This window comes from Capricornis sumatraensis, chromosome 8 (genome assembly GCF_032405125.1).
Source record: "Capricornis sumatraensis isolate serow.1 chromosome 8, serow.2, whole genome shotgun sequence".
Taxonomy (NCBI): Eukaryota; Metazoa; Chordata; class Mammalia; order Artiodactyla; family Bovidae; genus Capricornis; species Capricornis sumatraensis.
Window position 1 is genome coordinate 5,647,261 of NC_091076.1, and position 19,708 is coordinate 5,666,968.

Consider the following 19,708-nt stretch of genomic DNA (forward strand, 5'->3'; position numbering starts at 1 on the left):
TCCTATGCCGGGATGCATGGAGAAGCAAGGAGAGCTCCACCTGAGCACATGTGACTGACCCTCCCACTGCCCCAGCCAGGGCTGCTCTGAGCCACTCAGCTCCTCTCCATGCCCCTCCTCTCGGCCAAGGGCCCCTCAGCTCCTGCTGTCCTGCACAGGGGCCCTCTAGCAGGTGGCTGGCTGAGACCAGAAAACATGTTTATTTAAGTGAGCCTGTCTCTCTAGACTATGGATATCCAGGGCAGGGACCATAGTTAATTTCTCTTCCTGTTTTTTTTTTGTTCCTTTCCCCTCTTTGTTTCTGGAGTTCAGTAAACACAGACCAACCCAAGGGCTTCAGGAAGATACCGATTATGTTTTGAAAGTGAAAGTGTTGGTCACTCAGTCACATCTGACTCTTTTCGATCCCAGAGACTGTAGCTCACCAGCCTCCTCTGTCCATAGAATTCTCCAGGCAAGAATACTGGAGTGGGTTGCCATTCCCTCCTTCAGGGGATCATTCCGACCCAGGGATCAAACCTGGGTCTCCCGCATACGAGGCAGATTCTTTGCTGTTTGAGCCACCAGGGAAGCCCGATTGTGTTTTAGGATCCAAGTATCCCAGCTGCCCCAGCCCTCCCCAAACCAGAGAGCCCGAGAGGATCAGGGAGGCCCCTGCCCAGAAAACTCAAGGCTCACTGCTTCTCTGTTGGAAGTTTTATTGGTCCTGGGGAAAAGGAAGCAGGCAGCCCCCTGCCTCGGGGGAGAGTGCCGCAAGCCCTCACTGTTTCCTGTTGCCATTGATGGGCCGGTTCACGTGCTCTGGGGAGGCCAGGAAGGCCTTGAGCTTGGGCCGGGACTTGAGGCGGGCCATGTAGGCCGAGAGCAGGGGGAAGGAGTCCAGACAGCTGGGGGCCAGGACCTGGTGAATCCGAAGCAGGTCCAGCAGGTTGTAGTCCGCAAAGGAGATCTGCAGGGCAGAGCGGGGTGGGACTCAGAGGGCGTGGCAGTTGGGGGGGCAGGGCGCCCGAGGCGGTCTCCAGCTTCGCTGAACCCATGACTCCCGTGCTGTCTCTGCACGGCTGTGCCATCTGGACAGAGCAGGGTGCAGAAGAGGCGGGCAGGGCCAGCTTACCTGGTCGCCCACAATGAAGGCCTGGCCACCCTTGTTCTGAGACAGCAGGGTCTCGAAAGGCTTCAGGTGCTGGGGCAGTGCCTTCACATAGCCCTCCTTGCCCGCCTCCTGCCAGAGAGAGGCCACTGGGTATCATCCTCCTGGCCCTGGCCTGCGGGCCACCCTGTCCCCGTCCCCCGCCCCCGGGGACGAGTGGATGGCCACCCGCCCAGCCCCGCCCTCCTCTCCTCTCTCCCCACCCCAGGCTATTGCCACATGCTGTCTATTTCAGAGGCTGAGTCTTCTCTAGTTTACTCTGGTCATGATCACTCCCCAGATTTGCAAAAGCCTCACATTATCTTTCCAGATCGCACAGACACCGCCCTGCTTAGACTCCCCAAAGAGCATCTCCAAGCCAGCTGGCCAAGGCCTTCAGGAGTGGGCCTGCCGTCCCTCCAGCTCCATCCATCTCCTGACACTCTCCTTCGCACACACACAGAGGCACACCCTGCCTCTGCGTTAACTGCTCCCAAGTGCCCAGATGTGCCCTGTGCCTGCAGACTTGTTGCATCTTAAAGTACCAGCATCCCTTCCAGAACCTCCTCCTTCTACACCTGCTCCAGGAAGCCCTCCTGACCTCCCCAGGCTGAGGATCAGGGAACCACCTCTGGCTGGTCGCCTCCTGTCCTAGCACCGTTCTGCCATGGCCTGCTACCTGACCAGTCCCTCCCCCAGGCAGGGAGGCAGAAGGGTGTGTCCAGTCTACAGTGGCTCTTGATTCCCACTACCCCCTCCCCAGAACCAGGAGCAGCCCCGGGGGGGATCAGCCAGAACCACAAGACGGGGGTGGTATAGGGTGAGAAGGAAACAAGCCCCTTTCTTTCTTCGTCCTCCGTGTCCACCCCCGCGCCTGCGCTTACGTAGTTGGTGTAAATGAGGGAGATGTATTTGGAGCGAAGGTCCTCTACGCCGTCATTCACCATGTCCACCAGGGCTGCCTCCCGCTGGTCCTTCCCATACAGCCCTGGGGTGGCGGGAGAGCAGAGGGCGTGAGTGGGAGCCTGAAAGCCGCGGCAACCTGACCCCCCCACCCCCGCAGCGAGGCCACGTGGCTGCTGGTGTGCATGGCCAGGCAGGAAGGAGGGGGATGCGTAGGAAGGGGCTGAGTCCACGGGTAGAATTCAGGGGCAGGTGGCCCCGCTCTAGGGCAGGGATCTTCCCAACCCAGGGATCGAACCCAGGTCTCCAGCACTGCAGGCGGATTCTTTACCAGCTGAGCCACAAGGGAAGCCCAAAAATACTGGAGTGGGTAGCTTATCCCTTCTTCCAGGGGATCTTCCCGACCCAGGAATCAAACTGGGGTCTCCTGCGTTACAGGCGGATTCTTTACCAACTGAGCTACCAAGGAAGCCCTAGATAACCTCTGCACGCCTGGATTCCACAGGGTGGCTAGGCGATTTGATTGACATGGAGGAGGCTCAGCAGGTGCTCAGGAAGGCTGGCTGATGCCTGCCGGCCAGGCCTGGGCTGAGCCACCTGCAGTGCCAGGACTCACCGAGGGTGCGGCCCAGGTGTCGCAGGATGGCATTGGACTGGTACAGCGTGAGGTCTCCGTCCTGGAACTTGGGGAGCTGCCCGTACAGCTGGGGGGACGCACAGCTCTGTCAGAGGTGCTGAGCTCGGCTGCCCCTTGCCCCAGTGTTGCACCCCCCACTCGTCCCCACAAGGTCCAACCCCTGAGCCGGGGACGGGACAAAAGTACTCACACAGGAGGCCTTGAGTGGGCCCTGCAGCCAGCTCTGCATGGCTACCACCTCCTCCTTCCAGCTCCGGTCCTGGTCGGCCAGCAGCATGCGGATGGCTTCGCAGCGCCCTGGGGGAGGGGAGAACGGGGCAGTGAGGGTGGGCAGTGCCCTGGGCAGGGGCCAAGGGGCCGGGGACTGCTCCGAGGACTCCACAGCACAGGGCGGAGGGGCGGGCCAGGGCCTGGAAGCTACAAGTACGCTAGCCCGGGCAGCTCCGGGGCCCAGGAAGGAGGCTCGAGTTAATAGCCAAGCGATGCCAGGGTAAAAAACGGTGGTGTGGACTGCAGCCCCCAACCTCTGGCTCGCCTCCCGCCCTACCCCCGCCGTCCCAGGCCCCTACCTTGAACCGGGAAGTAGAAGATGGTGTAGGGCGGCACTGCAAGATGCACAAAGAAGCCAGTTAGCGGCGGGAGAGGCCTGTTCCGGGGGAGACGACACCGGCCCGTCCTCCCCGGGGTCCCATCCCTGGCTCTGGGCGCTCCAGCCCGCCCCCTCGAGAGCCCCAACTGCCCCCCACAAACACCCTGGGCGCCCGCTTCGGAATCCCTGGGAGCCCCAGGCAACGGGGAACTCACTCCTGGCGACGGGGAAGTCGGTAAATGTGGCGGCAGCGGCGGTAAAATTCCAGCGCGCTCGGCGGCTGCCTGAGCCTTATAGCGGTGGGCGCGCCCCGCCCCGCCCCGCCCCGCCCCGCCCCGACCCGGCCGGCCCGCCCGCCCCCCGTGCTGAGTCACGGCGCTGGCCAAGAGCCGCTGCGCCGCCGCCCCCGGCCCCACCGCTTAATCTCCGTCCCCTGGGGGCCCGCAGCACCCCGGGACCGATTGCTGAATGTCTGCCGGGCACTGATGGGCGAGGGCTTCCAGAGCCCGGAGGGTCCGCGCGGTCCGACCCCTAGTGGGGTCGCAGACCCCAGACACGCAAACCCCTGCGTGTGGACACTTGTTCCACAGACAAAAGGCAGGTGCTGCACACAAAGACGGAGACACACCCCTGCGCACCGACGCGCGCACACCCAGCTCACGCCCTGGGTTGGCTTTTCAGACCCATGGACCGTTTGGAGGCCACCGTGGGGTTCTTGTATGACTCATGTGCCCTGCTGCCCCTTGCTTACCATTTTTCTCTAAATTAATTAATTTAAAAATTAACTGGGCTTCCCAGGTGGTGCTAGTGGTAAAGAACCTGCCTGCCAGTGCAGGAGCCCCTGGTTCGATCCCTGGGTCGGGAAGATCCCTTGGAGGAGGTCATGGCAACCCACTCCAGTATTCTTGCCTGGAGAGTCCGGTGGACAGAGGAGCTTGACAGGCTACAGTCCAGGGGGTCACAGGGTTGGAAAAGACTGAAGCGACTGAGCACACACATAAATTAATTAATTCTCACTTCAGCTCAGATATGCCTGCAGAGGGAACCTGTCTTACTCCCCTAAGTGGAAGCAAGCACTGCTTGTGACAAGCACCTCACCATAGACATGTGACCTGAGGACAAGATGGTTTTTTAAATCCCGGACAACGGGACACTGTGTGTGTGTGTGTGTGTGTGTGTGTGTGTGTGTGTGTGTTAGTTGCTCAGTCCTGTCTGACTCCTTGTGACCCCATGGACTGACTATGGCCCACCAGGTTCTGTGGTGCATTGAATTCTCCAGGCAAGAATACTGGAATGGATTGCTATTTCCTTCTCCAGGAGATCTTCCCGACCTAGAGATCAAACTCAGGTCTCCTGCACTGGAGGTACATTCTTTATGGTCTGATCTTCCCTTTTCAAACAAAGTTAGGTGTTTCTGGCACAATAACACCCTGATCAGCGTCCTTCAGTTCCATCAGGATTGAGAGTGATTTTAAAGGATTCCAGGACAAGCATCCAAGCTATTTAACCCCAACTGTCCACCTGGGAGCCCCTTTCCAAGTTGTTCAGGCCCTACTCTGGGTCTCTCTGATGGCAGTGATGGAGAAAGCTTCAGAGAGGGGTGTCCAGGCGGTGTTTCATAAGGATCCCTCCCCTAGAGCTGGCTGAGCTGGCTGACGATCCAGAGGAGCCAGGCCCCAGGCAGGACACCTTAGGTTGGGCCCTGGGCAAGTTCTCCAAGCACATCCAGGTGGAAGCTTCTGGACTTGGTGACTGTGTGGGGAAGGAAGCCTTATGGGAGACGGAGAGGGGGACCCGGGAGGAGAGGCAGCCACTGGGAGGGCATCGAGTCCAGGTGTTTGTGGGATTGGGGTGGCGGTCGGGGCAGAGGCAGAAAGAAAACCCAGACAGGAGTCAGGAGAAGCGCATCCCTGCCTAAGGACCAGTGCGCCTCTCCTGACCCCCTTGACATCTCCTGCACCCCCACCCTGCCCCACCCCAGCAGGGATTCTTCAGGGGCCAATGCAAAGCTTGAACAATATCGTCAATATGTAACTTTCTAAGTGGATAATGAAACAATCATTTCCTTATACATCACCACGAGGTACAGGCAAGGACATGCACTGCTCTGAGGCAGTCAATTCTGGCCCCCGGAAGGGCTGGGCCAACCCATCACCACAGTCCTTGGGCCTTAGCACACGCTCCAGGTTCCCACCCGCCAGGGGCCAGCACTTAGGGTCTCTGCTCCTCCCCTACTCACGACCCTCTTCCCTCAGGTCCCACCAACACTGTCTTCATCCCTTAAGGCACAAAACTCTTCTTTGTCTTCTTTTTCTTCCAGAAGAGCTCCCTTTGCTTATGTGACCTGAGCTAAAAGTCACCTGAAATTTGCCTCCCCCAGTTCTTAACATCCTGTATTCAATGAGCTACAAAGAGCAAAGAAAAACATAAACAGTTGCAATTTTATGTCAAAAACAAGCTCCCTGTACAGTTTCCTTCCTGCTACATTCTAGCCTTGCAGCACATTCCACAGCCCTGATGAGGACCACACGCCCCCACCTGCAAAGACACACCCACACCGGCACAACCCTTTCACACACATCACACACACTGACACACCTGCACACCCCCACGCACACTGATCAGGACTAGAATCTCACCAGGCACTGCAGAGGCCCCCTCCTCTGGGCTCTCGAGGGCCTGAGAGGGACAGCCCGACCTCAGTCTTCCTGTACAGGCAGGGTCCCCTGGGGGAGGAAATGGCAACCCACTCCAGTGTTCTTGCTGCTGTTCAGTCCCTCAGTCATGTCCGACTCTCTGCGACCCTGTGGACTGCCGCACGCCAAGCTTCCCTGTCCATCACCATCTCCCGGAACTTCCTCGAACTCATGTCGATCGAGTCGGTGATGCCATCCAACCATCTCATCTTCTGTCGCCCCCTTCCCCTCCTAGGTCTGGGCAATTGAAGTGGGGGGTTGAGGTGGAAGATGTTGGGGGGTGACCCTGGCTGGTGTTCCCCGCCCCCACCCATCCTGCTGTGGCCCCAGCCCCAGATCTCTGTCCCTTTCCCCCGGTCCTGAGTAGACTTAACTCAACCTCGCTGATTGCCCTGGGGCACGCAGGAGCATTTGTCTACCCCTACCCTCCTTCCCTGTGCCATGTGGATCTTAAGAGATCTCCAGGGTTAGTTTTATTTTTTCAGGCAGGGCTTTATTGGAGCCTCTACCCAGGTTCAATCCCTGGGTCAGGAAGGTCCCCTGGGAGAGGAAATGGCAACCCACTCCAGTGTTCTTGCCTAGAGAATTCCATGGACAGAGGAACCTGGTGGGCTACAGTCCGTGGGATCCCAAAGAGTCTGACATGACTGAGCGACTAATACTTTCACTTTTACTTCCTGGTAACAGCAAGGGAGATGGAGAACAGGGCAAACAACAGTTTCCCTCGCTGTCTGGCGTGTAGTGGGGGGCGGCGGTGGTGAGCTTTTTCCTTATATTGAGTGAGGGTAGTAGCGGTGTGTCCAGGGGTCAGGCCGGAGGGCTGGCTTAGGTGTTTTGTCCACTCCTCTGGTGGTTCCCGGGTTCGTTTCAACTGGTCTCATCCCCCCTCTCCTCCCATGGCGCAGTCGCAGGGTCATCCTGGGCCGTCCCTGCCTGCTGGACCTCAAGGGTGTGTGTGGTGTGTGTGGAGCATGCCTGCTCCTCAGATTCTGGTCCGATGTCGCTGCTTGTCTGCTCTGGCTCCGCCCTCCCCCTTTGTGTGCATTTAGTTAGTTCCGTGTTCCTTTTATCCCCACATTCCATTCTGCTGTGTCCCAGGTATGTGAACGCTTGATTTACATATGTAGCGCCAGGCTGCTGTCCCAAATGGCTGCTCCAGCCTGCCCCAAACCCCAGCTACTCTTCAGATTCATTCCTACCGTCCAGACCCATGTACCCCCAACATGCAGCATCAGCAGCTTTGGAATGTTCGCCAGTCTTATTGGTATAAAGTTGTTCTAAATGGCATCCCTCTTTCCTAAGGATCTGCATCGTCTTGTCCCATGCACCTTGAATTTTGCTTTCCTCTTCTGTTTTGCCCTTCATATCCTGACCATTTTCTATTTGATTTGCTTCCTATTTCTTGCTGATTTGCAGGAGTTTATTCTAGATGCTGGGCTTCCCTGGTGGCTCAGACAGTAAAGAATCTGCCTGCAATGATGGAGGCACTGGGTTCCCATCTGGGTTGGGAAGATCCCCTGGAGAAGGGAACGGCTACTCACTCCAGTATTCTTGCCTGGAGAATCCTATGGACAGAGGAGCCTGGAGGGGTACAGTCCTTGAGGTCACAAACGTTTCAAGCATTACAAAAACCTCTGTTCAGTCTGTCTCTTCCCTTTGTTCAAGATGTCTTTCATTAAACAGTGTAATCAAATTCATAGAGGTGTTTTGTTAAACAGTGTAATCAAATTCATCAGGAGGGTTTTCTCTGGGGGAGTGGATTGCTTCTGTTTTGTGCTTTTGAAACTTTGTTTAAAAATCCTTTTATTTCTGAATGTTTTTATTTTGTTCTGTGTTGTTTTTAGCTGTGCTGTGTGGCATGCAGGATCTTACTTCCCCAACAAGAGACGGAACCCGTGCCCTTGGCATTTGAAACATGGAGTCCTAACCGCTGAGCCACCAGGGAAGTCCTGTTACTGCTTGTTTTAACAACAGGAGAGAATACAGGGAACGTTTATACTTGCGTAACTTATAAGAGGCAATATTCTCTAGTTAGGTCCCACAGCTTGGGGATTAATAATAAAAACAAAAACAACTTTAAAAAAAGTCTTTAATGACAGCCCTGGATCACAATGATATGCCCTTATGTTTTCTTTTATTAACTTTGTCAAGTCGCTTTCACATTTACACCATCAGCCCATCAAGAGGCCACCTTGCCTGTACTGTCAGGGAGGAATTCGCCTCGCCAACACCATCTGCTGAACAATGTGCCGACTTATATATTGAGCTCCTGAAGCTGTCAGGTCTGCTGGGCAGTTCTGTATTCTCTTCTGTGTCTGTTCCGTGGCCAGTGCCATAATGTTTCAAAAAAATATTTATTTAGTTAATTTACTTATTTGGCTGTGCCAGGTCTTAGCTGAAGCACGTGGGATCTTTTAGTTGCAGCCTGTGGCATGCGAACATGTGCGAGCAACCCGGGATCGAACCCAGGCCCCCTGTACTGAGAGCAAGGAGTCTTAGCCGCTGGACCACCAGAGCCAGCAGCCTTCACTGGATGATCAAGCCTGTCCCCAGACGGTGCCAGATGTCCCCTGGGGGCGCTCAATCTCCAACAATTGAAAACCACAGGTCCAGAGGGACTTTTTCATCCTCTCCTTGCGCTTCAATTTTAAATGCATCCGGAGCTCCAGCAAGAGGGAGAGCCGCGGTTGCACTTTGGATATATTCTTTAGGGAGACGTTTTCTTCTTAGAAATGCTGCGATATTTTTTTTCTCTTCTCCCTCTTTATCACCATGACACCAAATTTCTGCTCCAAAGTGAAAAAACAAACACCCCTCTGCAATCAGGACCTGAGCTGCTGATCAGAGCCTGACTCTGATTCTACTCTCTCTCTTTTTTTTAATAGTAATTGCTCCTATTTCCTTCTGGGTAAGCACCCACCTGGCTATGTTGTTGCAGGCTTCTGGCATCCCGTTGCCATGGGGAACCCAGATCTGCACAGCTTCGCCTACTGCCAGCCCTGGCCTGCAGAGGGGCACGGCCGTGAGATGTATAGCGAGGCTGGGGCCCTCTCGCCAGGGCAACCTTTACTTCTTTGGTTTATGTGAAGTTCCCAGCCTTATGCAGAATATCCAGTCCTGCGTGCCGACTTCTCTGAGCCTTACACCTGCACTTCCCTTATAGCTCAGTCGGTAAAGAATCTGCCTGCAATGCAGCAGACCTGAGTTCAATTCCTGGGCCAGGAAGATCCTCTGGAGAAGGAAATGGCAACCCATTCCAGTATTCTTGCCTGGAAAAGTCCATGGACAGAGGACCCTGGCAGGCTACAGTCCCTGGGGTCACAAAAGTCAGACACAACTTAGCGACTTGACCTGTAACTATACCTTCCACTATCTACCATGGCAGTCCTAGCATTTCTGCCTCACTTGGTGTGGATATTACTGCTGAGAGCCACCCTAACAGTTCTAGTGCCCCATTTCCTGGGGTCCTTGCCAGAAATTGAGTCCAATAACCCTGGGGAGTGTTCCCAGGTCAATAAACTCTCCTTGGTTCAACATCAGATTCCTTTGATCACCATCCAGCCCCTGGCACACTCTCCTGGTCCATGCCGTCTGGGTCTCTAGCTCCTTTGAAGGCGGTCTTATTCCTTCCTTATCAGCCCAGCTTGTCCTCACCTAGTCCTATGGTGATCTCACCTAGTTATTTGCACAGTGGTTGGAAGAGGCTGGAGGGGAGGGGGCGCTGCATGCTGTCTTGCTTGCATCTTCTTCAAGCAAGTGGGACAGGGGTGGGGGTGAGCATTAGCCCTTAACTGAGAGTGGTGGGCCACTTCTGGCTTGAAGGTTCAGTGGAAGCTGGGGATTCTAGAATTTGGGTGGGGGGTGGTGGTCAGCCCAGATGTTGCCCTGCCGTATGGCAGAGTCTCCTGACCTGGGCATAGCAGATATGCCTCGATGGAAACTGTACCTTCTTTAGAGCTCAGCTGCTCTCCGGATTAAGTTCCTGGCCTGGCACTCTGCCCTCCAGCTCTGCAGGGAGGTGGAAGCCTACCTCTCTTCCTTCACACCCCTTAGTTTTTCATCCCAATTCAGTGTGCTCAGCCTTTCACTGTCTTTTTTTCCAAAGCATCAATCAAGCTTAGCAGTGGACATCTGATTCCACCGTCCTTGCAGGCACGCCTGCCCTCCTGCTTCTCATATGCCTGGTCTATCTCCGCAGCTGGCACATCCCTTCCCACCGCCTCCCCCCACCCCCAGTTAGAGTATGGCGGTCATTCTGTTACCTGGGCTGGGAGCTCTCTCTGCCACCAGCATGGCCTGTCATCACAGCCAGCTGGGTGACGAGTGACCCTGCTCCAAACTCCCATTGAGTGTCTGCTTTCTGGGTCACTTCTGTTACCAGCTGCTGTACGGGCTCCCCAGGAAGCAGAGCTCAGCCTGCGGAAGGTTTATAGGGAGAGTTCTTAGGGTCAACACCCAGGGGAGAGAAAGGAAGGAAACAGGATTGGGTGGAGGGATAAACTGGGCTGAAGTGGGGTATCCATGAAGGTCTCAGTCAACCCCATGGGAAGTATGGAAGCTGGATGGTTCTGGAAGATTGTCCTGAGTTCAGACAAAGGTTGAGTGTTTTTACTCCTTTGTTAACTAGTCACTGGGGACTTCCTTGGTGGGTCCAGTGGCCAAAACTTGCACTCCCAATGCAGGGAGTGGAGGTTTCAATTCCTGGTCAGGGAACTAGATCGCACATGCCTCTACTAAAGATACCCCTCGCTGCAACAGAGACCAAAGCTCCTGCGCGCCGCAACTAGGACTCAGCACCGGGGCTTCCCTGGCGGCTCCGTGCTGAAGAAGCTGCCTGCCTGCCAGATCAGGAGACATGGGTTCAGTCCCTGACCCAGGAAGGTCCCACATGCCAAGGAGCGACTAGGCCCGTGGACCACAGCTATTGAGCCTGTGCTCTGGAGCCTGGGAGCCGCCACGACTGAGCCCGCACACCCTGGAGGCTGTGCTCTGCAGGAAGAGAAGCCACGGCGATGAGAAGCCCAGGCTCCGCAACTCGAGAGTAGCCCACACCCGCCGCAGCTAGAGAGCCCGGGCAGAAAGGAAGACCCAGTGCAGCCAAAAACAAATAAACTAGTTTTTTTTTTTAAAAAGACTCAGCACAGCCAAATAAACAAATAAGCAGAACTTCCAATAAAAAATAAATCAACCAGTCACTGGATGTGGGCTGGGAAGGAGGCGTGAACTCAAATGTCTTCCAAAGCAGTTCCAAAGAGGACAGACTGCCCAGGGCTGTTTGCCACCAGTGTGCCCAGGGCTGGGGAGCTGGTCCTGCCCCTCGGTTCAGAAGGGCATTCTCCTCAGCAGGCAAGTGCAGCATCTCCCCAGAGAGGAAAACTGAAACACACAAGAGAGAATTCTTAGAAGTTCAAAATGATTGCCAACACAAAAATCTAACTAAAGGGTTGAAGTATAAAGAGATGTTTTATTATTTTTTTGTTGTTACTATTCAGCAGGTAAAAGAAAAAGACTAGCGACAGGAAAAATGAAACCAAGAGTTTTGCCATCCAACTAACAGAGCAGAGAAAATGACATTATTGCATAGGTGGCAGCAGAGGGTTTTGTGAGCTAATGGACATGCATCTCCAAGTTGAAAAACCTTAGGAATCCAGGGGAATGAAGGGGGGCGGGAAAAAAAAACACTGACATCTACAGGCATGGCTGAGGAGTTTCAGAATATCCAGAGTGAAAAAATCTAAACACTTCCCTGGAGGAAAAAAAGCACTGCTCACAAAAGAGTGAAATCAGACGGGCCTTAAATCCCTGGCCCCCCGCCCAACATCCCCCCCACCGCCTCCTCCTTACCTCAGCAGCCCAGAGTAGAGGTGAGAGGACCTCCAGGTTGAGGTGGGGATGATTTCCAACCACGAATGTCCACTCAGCCAAATGATGGGTCAAATGGAAAGACAGACATTTTAGATATGAAGGCCTCGAAAAATCTAGCTTCCATGCCTTTCTTAGGAATCCGTGTGATGTTTCACTGCAGCCAAATCAGAGTGTGGAGCAAGCAAGTAGACCAGGGAACTGGAGCCCCTCTCTGCTCCCCCAAACCCAACAGCACCCAGCAGCCGGGGCTGACACCTCTGTGAGCCAGGCCCTGGGAGGAGGCGGCCCAGAATGGGGAGGCTCCCCCTCAAATTGCTCTGGGCCCCTCCCGTGGTGGGTTCAGCAGCCTGCTGAGGGGCCCGGCCAAACATGGGCCGGTCACCGTGACTGCCTGGCCTCTGGGGGCCCAGCAGTGGACCTCGCTGAAAGAGGCTGGCAACAGCCCATCTTGGGAGCTCCACCTCCCATGGAAGAGCCGGTCCCCAAGAGCAGGCTGATGCCAGGGAAAGCCCACGGCCCTGGGCTGATCCAATGCCACTCTATGCCCGCCGACCTGCCATGGGAAGAGCGACCAAGGGCTCGGGCTCGGTCAGGCCTCAGAGGCCAAGCCAGGGGCACGAAGGGAAGACAACTTCACCCCACCGCTCCCCAGAGGGCTGAGAGGGACTGGGGCTGGATTCTTGGGGCTCCGGGGCCCTACTCACATCATTCATGGTGTCCCAGCACAACCTGATGACCAGGTGAGCTCATGTAGTAGTTTAGCATTCAGAGTAATCCCCTCAAACGTCCCGGAGCAACCGGAAACCCCAGAAGGGCTTCCATCTCCGGCCATGCTGGAGCAGGGCCAGCTGGTGACAGCAAGGCTCTTCCAGTGTGTGTGTCCTCTTAGCGCCAGGATGCGGGTGTCCACTGCGCTCGAGGACAGGTGAAGACCGCAGGCACAGAGCCCCCCGCACAGGCCTTGAGAAAGTAGCAGCAACAGTCCTGGGACAGCCCTGGAGGGCCAGTGGTTAGGAGTCTGTGCTTCCACTGCAGAGGGCACAGGTTTGATCCCTGGTGGGGGAACTAAGATCCTGCATGCCAAGTGGTGCAGCTAACAAATAAATAAAACAATAATAGTACAGGGACTTCTCTGGTGGTCCAGGGGTTAAGAATCGGCCCGCCAATGCAGGGGGCACGGGTTGACTTCCTGGTCCAGGAAGATCCTACATGCCTGGGGGCAACTAAAGCCTGTGTACCCCAATACTGAAGCCTGTGTGCCCGTGCTCTGAGGCAAGACTAGCCACCATAATCTAATGAGAAGCGTGTTCGCCACAACTAGAGAAAGCCAATGTGCGGCAACAAAGACCAGTACAGCCCAAAATAAATTCGAAAAAAAAATTTTTAATTTAAAAATAATAGCCCTGCCACCAGACAGACCACACCTCACCATTGCACGGCTCTCAGGGACCAGCCTGCACCCCGCCTGCTTTACTAAAACCCTGGGAAGACACAGTTAGGGTCCAGAACTGAGGAGTTGTTGTTCAGTCTCTAAGTTGTGACTTTGCAACCCCATAAACTGCAGCACGCCAGGCTTCCCTGTCCTTCACTGTCTCCCAGAGTTTGCTCAGATTCATGTCCATTGAGTCGGTGATGCCGTCCAACCATCTCATCCTCTGTCACCCCCTTATCTTTCTCCCCTCTTTCCCAGCATGAGGATCTTTTCCAGTGAGTTGGCTCTTCACATCAGATGACCAAAATATTGGAGCTTCAGCATCAGCATCAGTCCTTCCAATGAATATCCAGAGTTGATTTCCCTTAGGATAGACTGGTTTGATTTCCTTGCTGCCCAAGGGACTCTCAAGAGTCTTCTCCAACACCATAGTTCGAAAGCATAGGCCTTCACAAACTGAGCAATCAAGGAGACAAGTCCCCTGCCCTGGTGGCACTTGGGTTGTAGTTCCCCTTCTTGGGCTTCAAGGGCAAGAGTGCACTCTTGGGGCCAAGCAGCTTGCATTATAGCTCCCCCACACTTTCAGGGACCTTGGCCTCACTCCTTAGAATTTTTCTGCCTCCCTCTCCTCACGTGCAAAGTGGAGACAAGCTGTGGGGATTAAATGAGATGATACTGGCACACAGAGGTATCATTCACATCCGGCCTGGTCCCTGCCAGGCACTCCAAATAGAGCCACAGATTCTTCTCTCCCACCTCCCCAGTTAGCAGAGAGAAGGTGGTCAGAACCCACTGGGCCAACTCAGGATCCAGACCTCTGGTCCTCCCCATCTATCCTGGGATAAATGCTTTTTCTGCTTTCAGGATCTCTGCTCCCTGAGACTGGCTCCAGGGAGCACACCCCACCCTAGAGCCATCCCCACACCTGCCAGGGGCTGATGAGTTCCCGCCTCATGTGGGAGAAGCTGGTAAGGTTTTTCCTCCTGACACATATCCTGAGACACCCAGCCAGGGACCGTCAGGTGCGGGTCCTGAGCTGTGGGGAGCACCCTTCCTCTCTAGACACCAAGGTTCTGGCACCCTCCTGAGGCACAACCAGGGAGTGCAGCAACCAGGAGGAAGGTGCAACCGAGGCAGAAACTTGGCACAGAGAGGCAGGACCAGAAGATGCTGCCCAAGAAGAGCGGGACCACCCACCCCTCACGCCCTCCACAGCTTTTCCTTGAACATCTGCTGAATATCAGGAACTGGTCAAGGCACTGAGAACTCAGCAGGGGGTGAGACAGAGTCCCTGAGCACATGGAACCTGCCTGATCTCCTCCTCCCCGTGCATTGACAGATCCTGTCAATAAACACCCATGGGACTAAATGTATCAGCCACTCCCCTTCCCAAGGTTGGAAATACTCCCAAAAAACTTACCATAACAAGTTCCTTCTGTCTCAGGCTGGGACTCCCCAGAAGGCAGAGTACAAGACCAGGACATGGCTTGGGGCAGGCCGCTGGTTTGGGGCAGTGGTCCATGGAGCAGGAGTGAGGGGCCAGGGAGACTGGGACGGGCTGGAGCTGAACCGGTGAGCCTCGAGTCAGAAGCACCGTCCTCGCCCCGCGGGCTGGGTCAATCCGTTCACTTTGCTTTGAGTGAGGTGTCTGTGGCTTGCAGTCCAAATTGTTCTAACACAAGTGGAGGAGAGAGTGTTAGGAGTGAGCCCTCCAGCCCTGTGGTGGTGGCACGTTTGTGAGCTTCAGGAGATGCTTGGTAGAATGTGAGAGAATCACTGCTGTCAAACCAGGGATGTGTTACCCTAGTCAGACAGGGGCCTGGACGGAGCCCATGGGGAGCTTCCCTGGGGGCCCGTATATGAAACAGAACTGAAATAAACCAGTTATACAGTAAGCAGCTTACCCACCCCCAACCTTGATTCCTTAAAACAACTGGTTGAATATGAATTGATCTGTGCCGCGCCGCCCCCTCCCCCCCAAAGTGCTGAAAATGGAGAGAAAAGGGACTTCTTGATAACATTGCCTCTCTTTGCTGAAGATTTTTGCAAGGCCTGTTCACTAGAAATCATTGTCAATTGAAAGTCAGAACTTCCAAACCAAATGCTGCATGGGGTCATGCTGGGTATTGGCAGCAAGTTTGCCAACTGCATGGTAAACCCCAGAAGGTGCCACCCCAGCAGGTGTGGTTCAGAGACCCCCTTCCCCTGGCTAGAACTCAGAGATGGGCCAACCGTGTAACAGAGTCAGCTGGAAGGAGCCTGGGTCTCCATCACCATGGGGAGTGGATACCAGCCCCATTCAGATGACCCTGGACTGTTAGTTGAACAAGAAAAAAACTAACTTGTTTCAGCTTCTGTTATTTGAAAGCTTTGTAACCTCAGCTGAACTTATATTCAATTAATACACAACTGGAAGCAAGAATTCCCAGGTGGTTCAGTGGTAAAGAATCCACCTGCAATGCAGGAAACGTGGGTTCGATCCCCTTGAGAAGGGAATGCAATCCACTCCAGTATTCTTCCCTGGGAAATCCCAGGGACAGAGGAGCCTGGTGGGCTACAGTCCATGAGGCTGCAAAGAATCAGACACGACTGAGTAAAGAGTAATAACAAAGAAGCAGAAAGGTAGGCAATGGCTAGGAAGGTTTTTTCCAGCCCCCGAAAGTGAATATGTTTCTGTAAACAATCTCTTTTCTTAAAGCATATTCTATATGGCCAAACTTAATATTTAATATGTGATGACTAAATATTTAAAACCTTTGGCTTGAAAGGGGAGCAGATTACTAGCCACTTGTGCCCATATTTCAGAGTCCAACTCTCATCTTTAAAAAAGAAGTGTTTGTGATTTCCCTGATGGTCCAGGGAAATGGTTAAGACCCCGCACTCCCGATGCAGGGGGCCCGGGTTACATCCCTGGTCGGGCTACCAGATCTCACATGCCACAACAAAACAAATAAAGAAAATAAAGCTACTTGTTGTATACATAGGATGGATAAACAACAAGGTCCTACTGAATAGCATAAAACACTACAAACAATATCCTGTGATAAACCAAATGGAAAAGAAAATGAAAAAAATGCGTAAATGTGCACAACTGAATCACTTTGCTGTAGAGCAGAAATTAACACAACATTGTAAATTAACTATTCTTCAGTAAAATTTAAGGGGGGATAAAGAGTTTGCTGTTTGGAAATATTTTGTGTGGCTATATTACACAACCCTCAAGCATAAGAAAAGGTGTGTGACATCATTAGTCATCAAGGAAATAAAAATTGAAACCACAATGCCATTAGCTTACCACTATACATCCACTGGTACTTCCCTGGTGCTCAGATGGTAAAGCGTCTGGCTATAACGCGGGAGACCCAGGTTCGATCCCTGGGTCGGGAAGATCCCCTGGAGAAGGAAATGGCAACCCACTCCAATACTCTTGCCTGAAAAATCCCATGGATGGAGGAGCCTGGTAGGCTGCAGTCCATGGGGTCACAAAGAGTTGGACATGACTGAGTGACTTCACTTCACTTCACATACATCCATTAGAAAAATTGGAAGCACTGACAATTCCAAGTGTTAGCAAGGATATAGAGCAACTGGAACTTTCATGCTTTCTTGGTGGGAGTGTTAAAATGATTCAACTACTCGGAAAAATCGCATTCTCTACTAAAGCTCCACTCCTGGGTATATATTTGTGATGGTTAATTTTATGTGTTAACTTGAATAAGCCACAGTTCCCAGATGTTTGGTCAAATACTATTCTAGATGTTTCTCTGAAGGTTTTTGTTTTTTTTTTTTTAGATGAGATTGACATTTAAATCAGTAGACGATGCCAGCCTACCCTTCAGATTTTGGATTTACCAAGCTTCCACAATCAAATAAGCTGATCCTTAACTCATAATAGCCCCAAACCAGACATTCAACCCAAATGTCAACCAATCAGTTATGATATGGTCACCCAAGGGAGGGCTTCCCTGGTGGCTTAGACAGTAAAGAATCTGCCTGCAAGTCAGGAGACCTGGGTTCGATCCCTTGGTCAGGAAGATCCCCTGGAGAAAGAAATGGCAACCCACTCTAGTATTCTTGTCTGGAGAATTCCATGGACAGAGGAGCCAAGAGGGCTACAGTCCATGGGATCCCAGAGTTGGGCACAGCTAAGTGACTAACACACCCAACAGAATGCCACCACACATCACAAGGATGAAACCCACAGACATTACATTAAGCCAAAGAAGCCACACAAAATAATGCCTGGTGTACGACTCCATCTATATGAATTCAGAAACACGCAGAACTAGTTCATGGCGTTAGGAGCCAGAAGGATGTGTGGTTTGGAGGAGGGCACTAACTTTGAGGGGACTTTATGGGGTTGAGGTATTAGAAACATTCTCTCTCTCTTGATCTGGTGGTAACTGCAGAGGTCTGCATGAATATGAAAACTCACAAAATCCACTTAAAGAGAAGTGCACTTTACAGTATGTGCAATGGAGGCATAATAATGTATTTATGGATGTGTAATACCTCAACAACAGCAAAATTTATCCCTAAAATTAAAAAACAAAATACACATTTGGGCTTCCCTAGTGGCTCAGTGATAAAGAATCTTCCTGCCAATGCAGGAGACACAGGTTTGATCCATGATCTGGGCAGATTCCACATGCCAGGGGGCAGTTCAGCCCATGCACCACAGCTGCTGAGCCTGTGATCTAGAGCCTGCGAGACATAACTGTTGCTCCCTCACACCCTGTAGCCTATGCCTCACAACAAGAGAAGGCACGGCAATGAGAAGCCCGCACGCCACAGCTAGAGAGTAGCCCCCACTCGCCTCAACTAGAGAAAAGCCTTCACAGCAATGAAGACCCAAATTAAATTAAAATTAAATAAATAAATTAACGAATTTTCTAAAAAAAAGTTGAGGTAAATTTTTCTTTTACCATTTTGCATATTGGTTTGCTTTCTATGAAGCAACGATTCTTTGCGGTACTTGTGGTTCACTGGCACGAGGACTCAGCTCCTGAAATAGTCCTTTAATCACAAACATCTAAGTTGCCTTTTTGGAAATTGGCTTTTAGCTCGCTTGCACTGTGCACAGGCAACGGACTCTACAGTTTCAACCCACTGGAATGCGCTGACATTTCTACGGAATCAATTTTGGTGTATGTGACACGCGTAATGAAAAGAAAGTGTATTCTGGGGCTTCCCTGGTCCAGTGGCTAAGAATCCTCCTCAAAATGCAGAGGACACAGGTTCGATCCCTAGTCGGGGAACTAAGATCCCCAATGCAGTAGAACTAAGCCCACGCTCCTCAACTACTGAGCCAGCTCGCCATAACTAGAGCGTCCATGTGCTGCAAGGAAAGATCCTCCATGCCGCAATTAAGAGCCAACGCAGCCAAAGAAATAACAAAAGTGTATTCTGTGGTTGTTTGGCTTTTCCATATCATTTTGAAGTTTTTCTCTGCCTGATCTATCAGTTACTAAGAGAAGCATGTTAAAATACCTGAATACAGACTGAAAGAAAATATAAATGAAACAAGAATGGCAAATACACACACATGCAATGACTTCAGCTTTGTGTATGTCTCATTGCAATTCCATCATGTTTTGCTTTATAAAGTTTGAGGCCATGATATTAGATACATACAAACAGGATTTTTTTACTTCTGGATAAATATTGAGGCTTTTCTCATTAACAAAATCCCCTCTATATATTTTTTTAAGTTTTTCATTCACGACGTATTGACTTTGGGCTTCCAAGCACTGTTTTCTTGTTATTGGTGCGGCTACACTTTCTTTCAGGTGGTACTTGGACAGCATGCCTTTTTCATCCTTTCACTTTCAACCCCTCTGTATCCTACGCTTGAAATGTGTTCTTATACATAGAATATAATTTAATGTTCTTTTGTCATCCTGACATCCTGTGTCTTTTAATATCTATTTACTATTTTTGAGGTAAACTTTTCCTTTTGAGATAACATCTTGCAAAACTGGAGTGCTACCATCACACCCAGGATGTTAACATTGATACAATCTAACCATTTTGTGCAGATTGCCCTGGTTTCAGCTGGACTCCTATGTGAGTGTGTGTGTCTAGTTCTATGCAATTTTATCACCTGTGTATGTTCACGCATCCACCACCACAGTCAGGACCCTGAACAGTTCCTCACCACACAATCTCTTACATCATCTTTGATAACCACACCAACCCCCACGCCCCCAGCCCCGCCCCAACACCATAACACTTCCAATCCCCTTGCCTGTCCTTAATCTCTGGCAACCACAATCTGTCCTCCATTTCTATAATTTAGTCATGACAAGAATGTTATATAAATGGAATCAAACAGTATGTAAGCTTTTGGGATCAGCTTTTTTCCCCCCACTCAGCACACTTCTCTGGATTCCGGTTGCCCTGTGTATCAGTAGTTCATTCCTCTTTTTGAAAATCAATTAATTAATTAATTAGACTG

At 52.2% G+C, this 19,708-nt stretch overlaps 1 protein-coding gene across 1 annotated transcript; it reads right to left on the bottom strand.

Moving 5' to 3' along the window:
- Positions 1-695: 695 nt before the first annotated feature.
- On the bottom strand, positions 696-3,540 carry LOC138083402 (glutathione S-transferase P). The gene is made up of 7 exons (XM_068977282.1): positions 3,474-3,540; positions 3,239-3,274; positions 2,860-2,966; positions 2,649-2,736; positions 2,014-2,117; positions 1,115-1,222; positions 696-949 (listed from the first exon to the last, which is right to left on the bottom strand). Coding segments are annotated over exons 1-7 (633 nt in total). The 5' UTR covers positions 3,475-3,540; the 3' UTR covers positions 696-760.
- Between the last annotated feature and the right edge of the window lie 16,168 nt (positions 3,541-19,708).

Excerpts from the sequence above, each read along its gene's own strand:
- LOC138083402 (XM_068977282.1), bottom strand. Across the intron at positions 2,737-2,859 it reads GCCCACTCAAGGCCTCCTGT|CTGTACGGGCAGCTCCCCAA; the intron begins GTGAGTACTTTT and ends GCGTCCCCCCAG. Across the intron at positions 2,118-2,648 it reads ACACCTGGGCCGCACCCTCG|GGCTGTATGGGAAGGACCAG; the intron begins GTGAGTCCTGGC and ends CCGCCACCCCAG.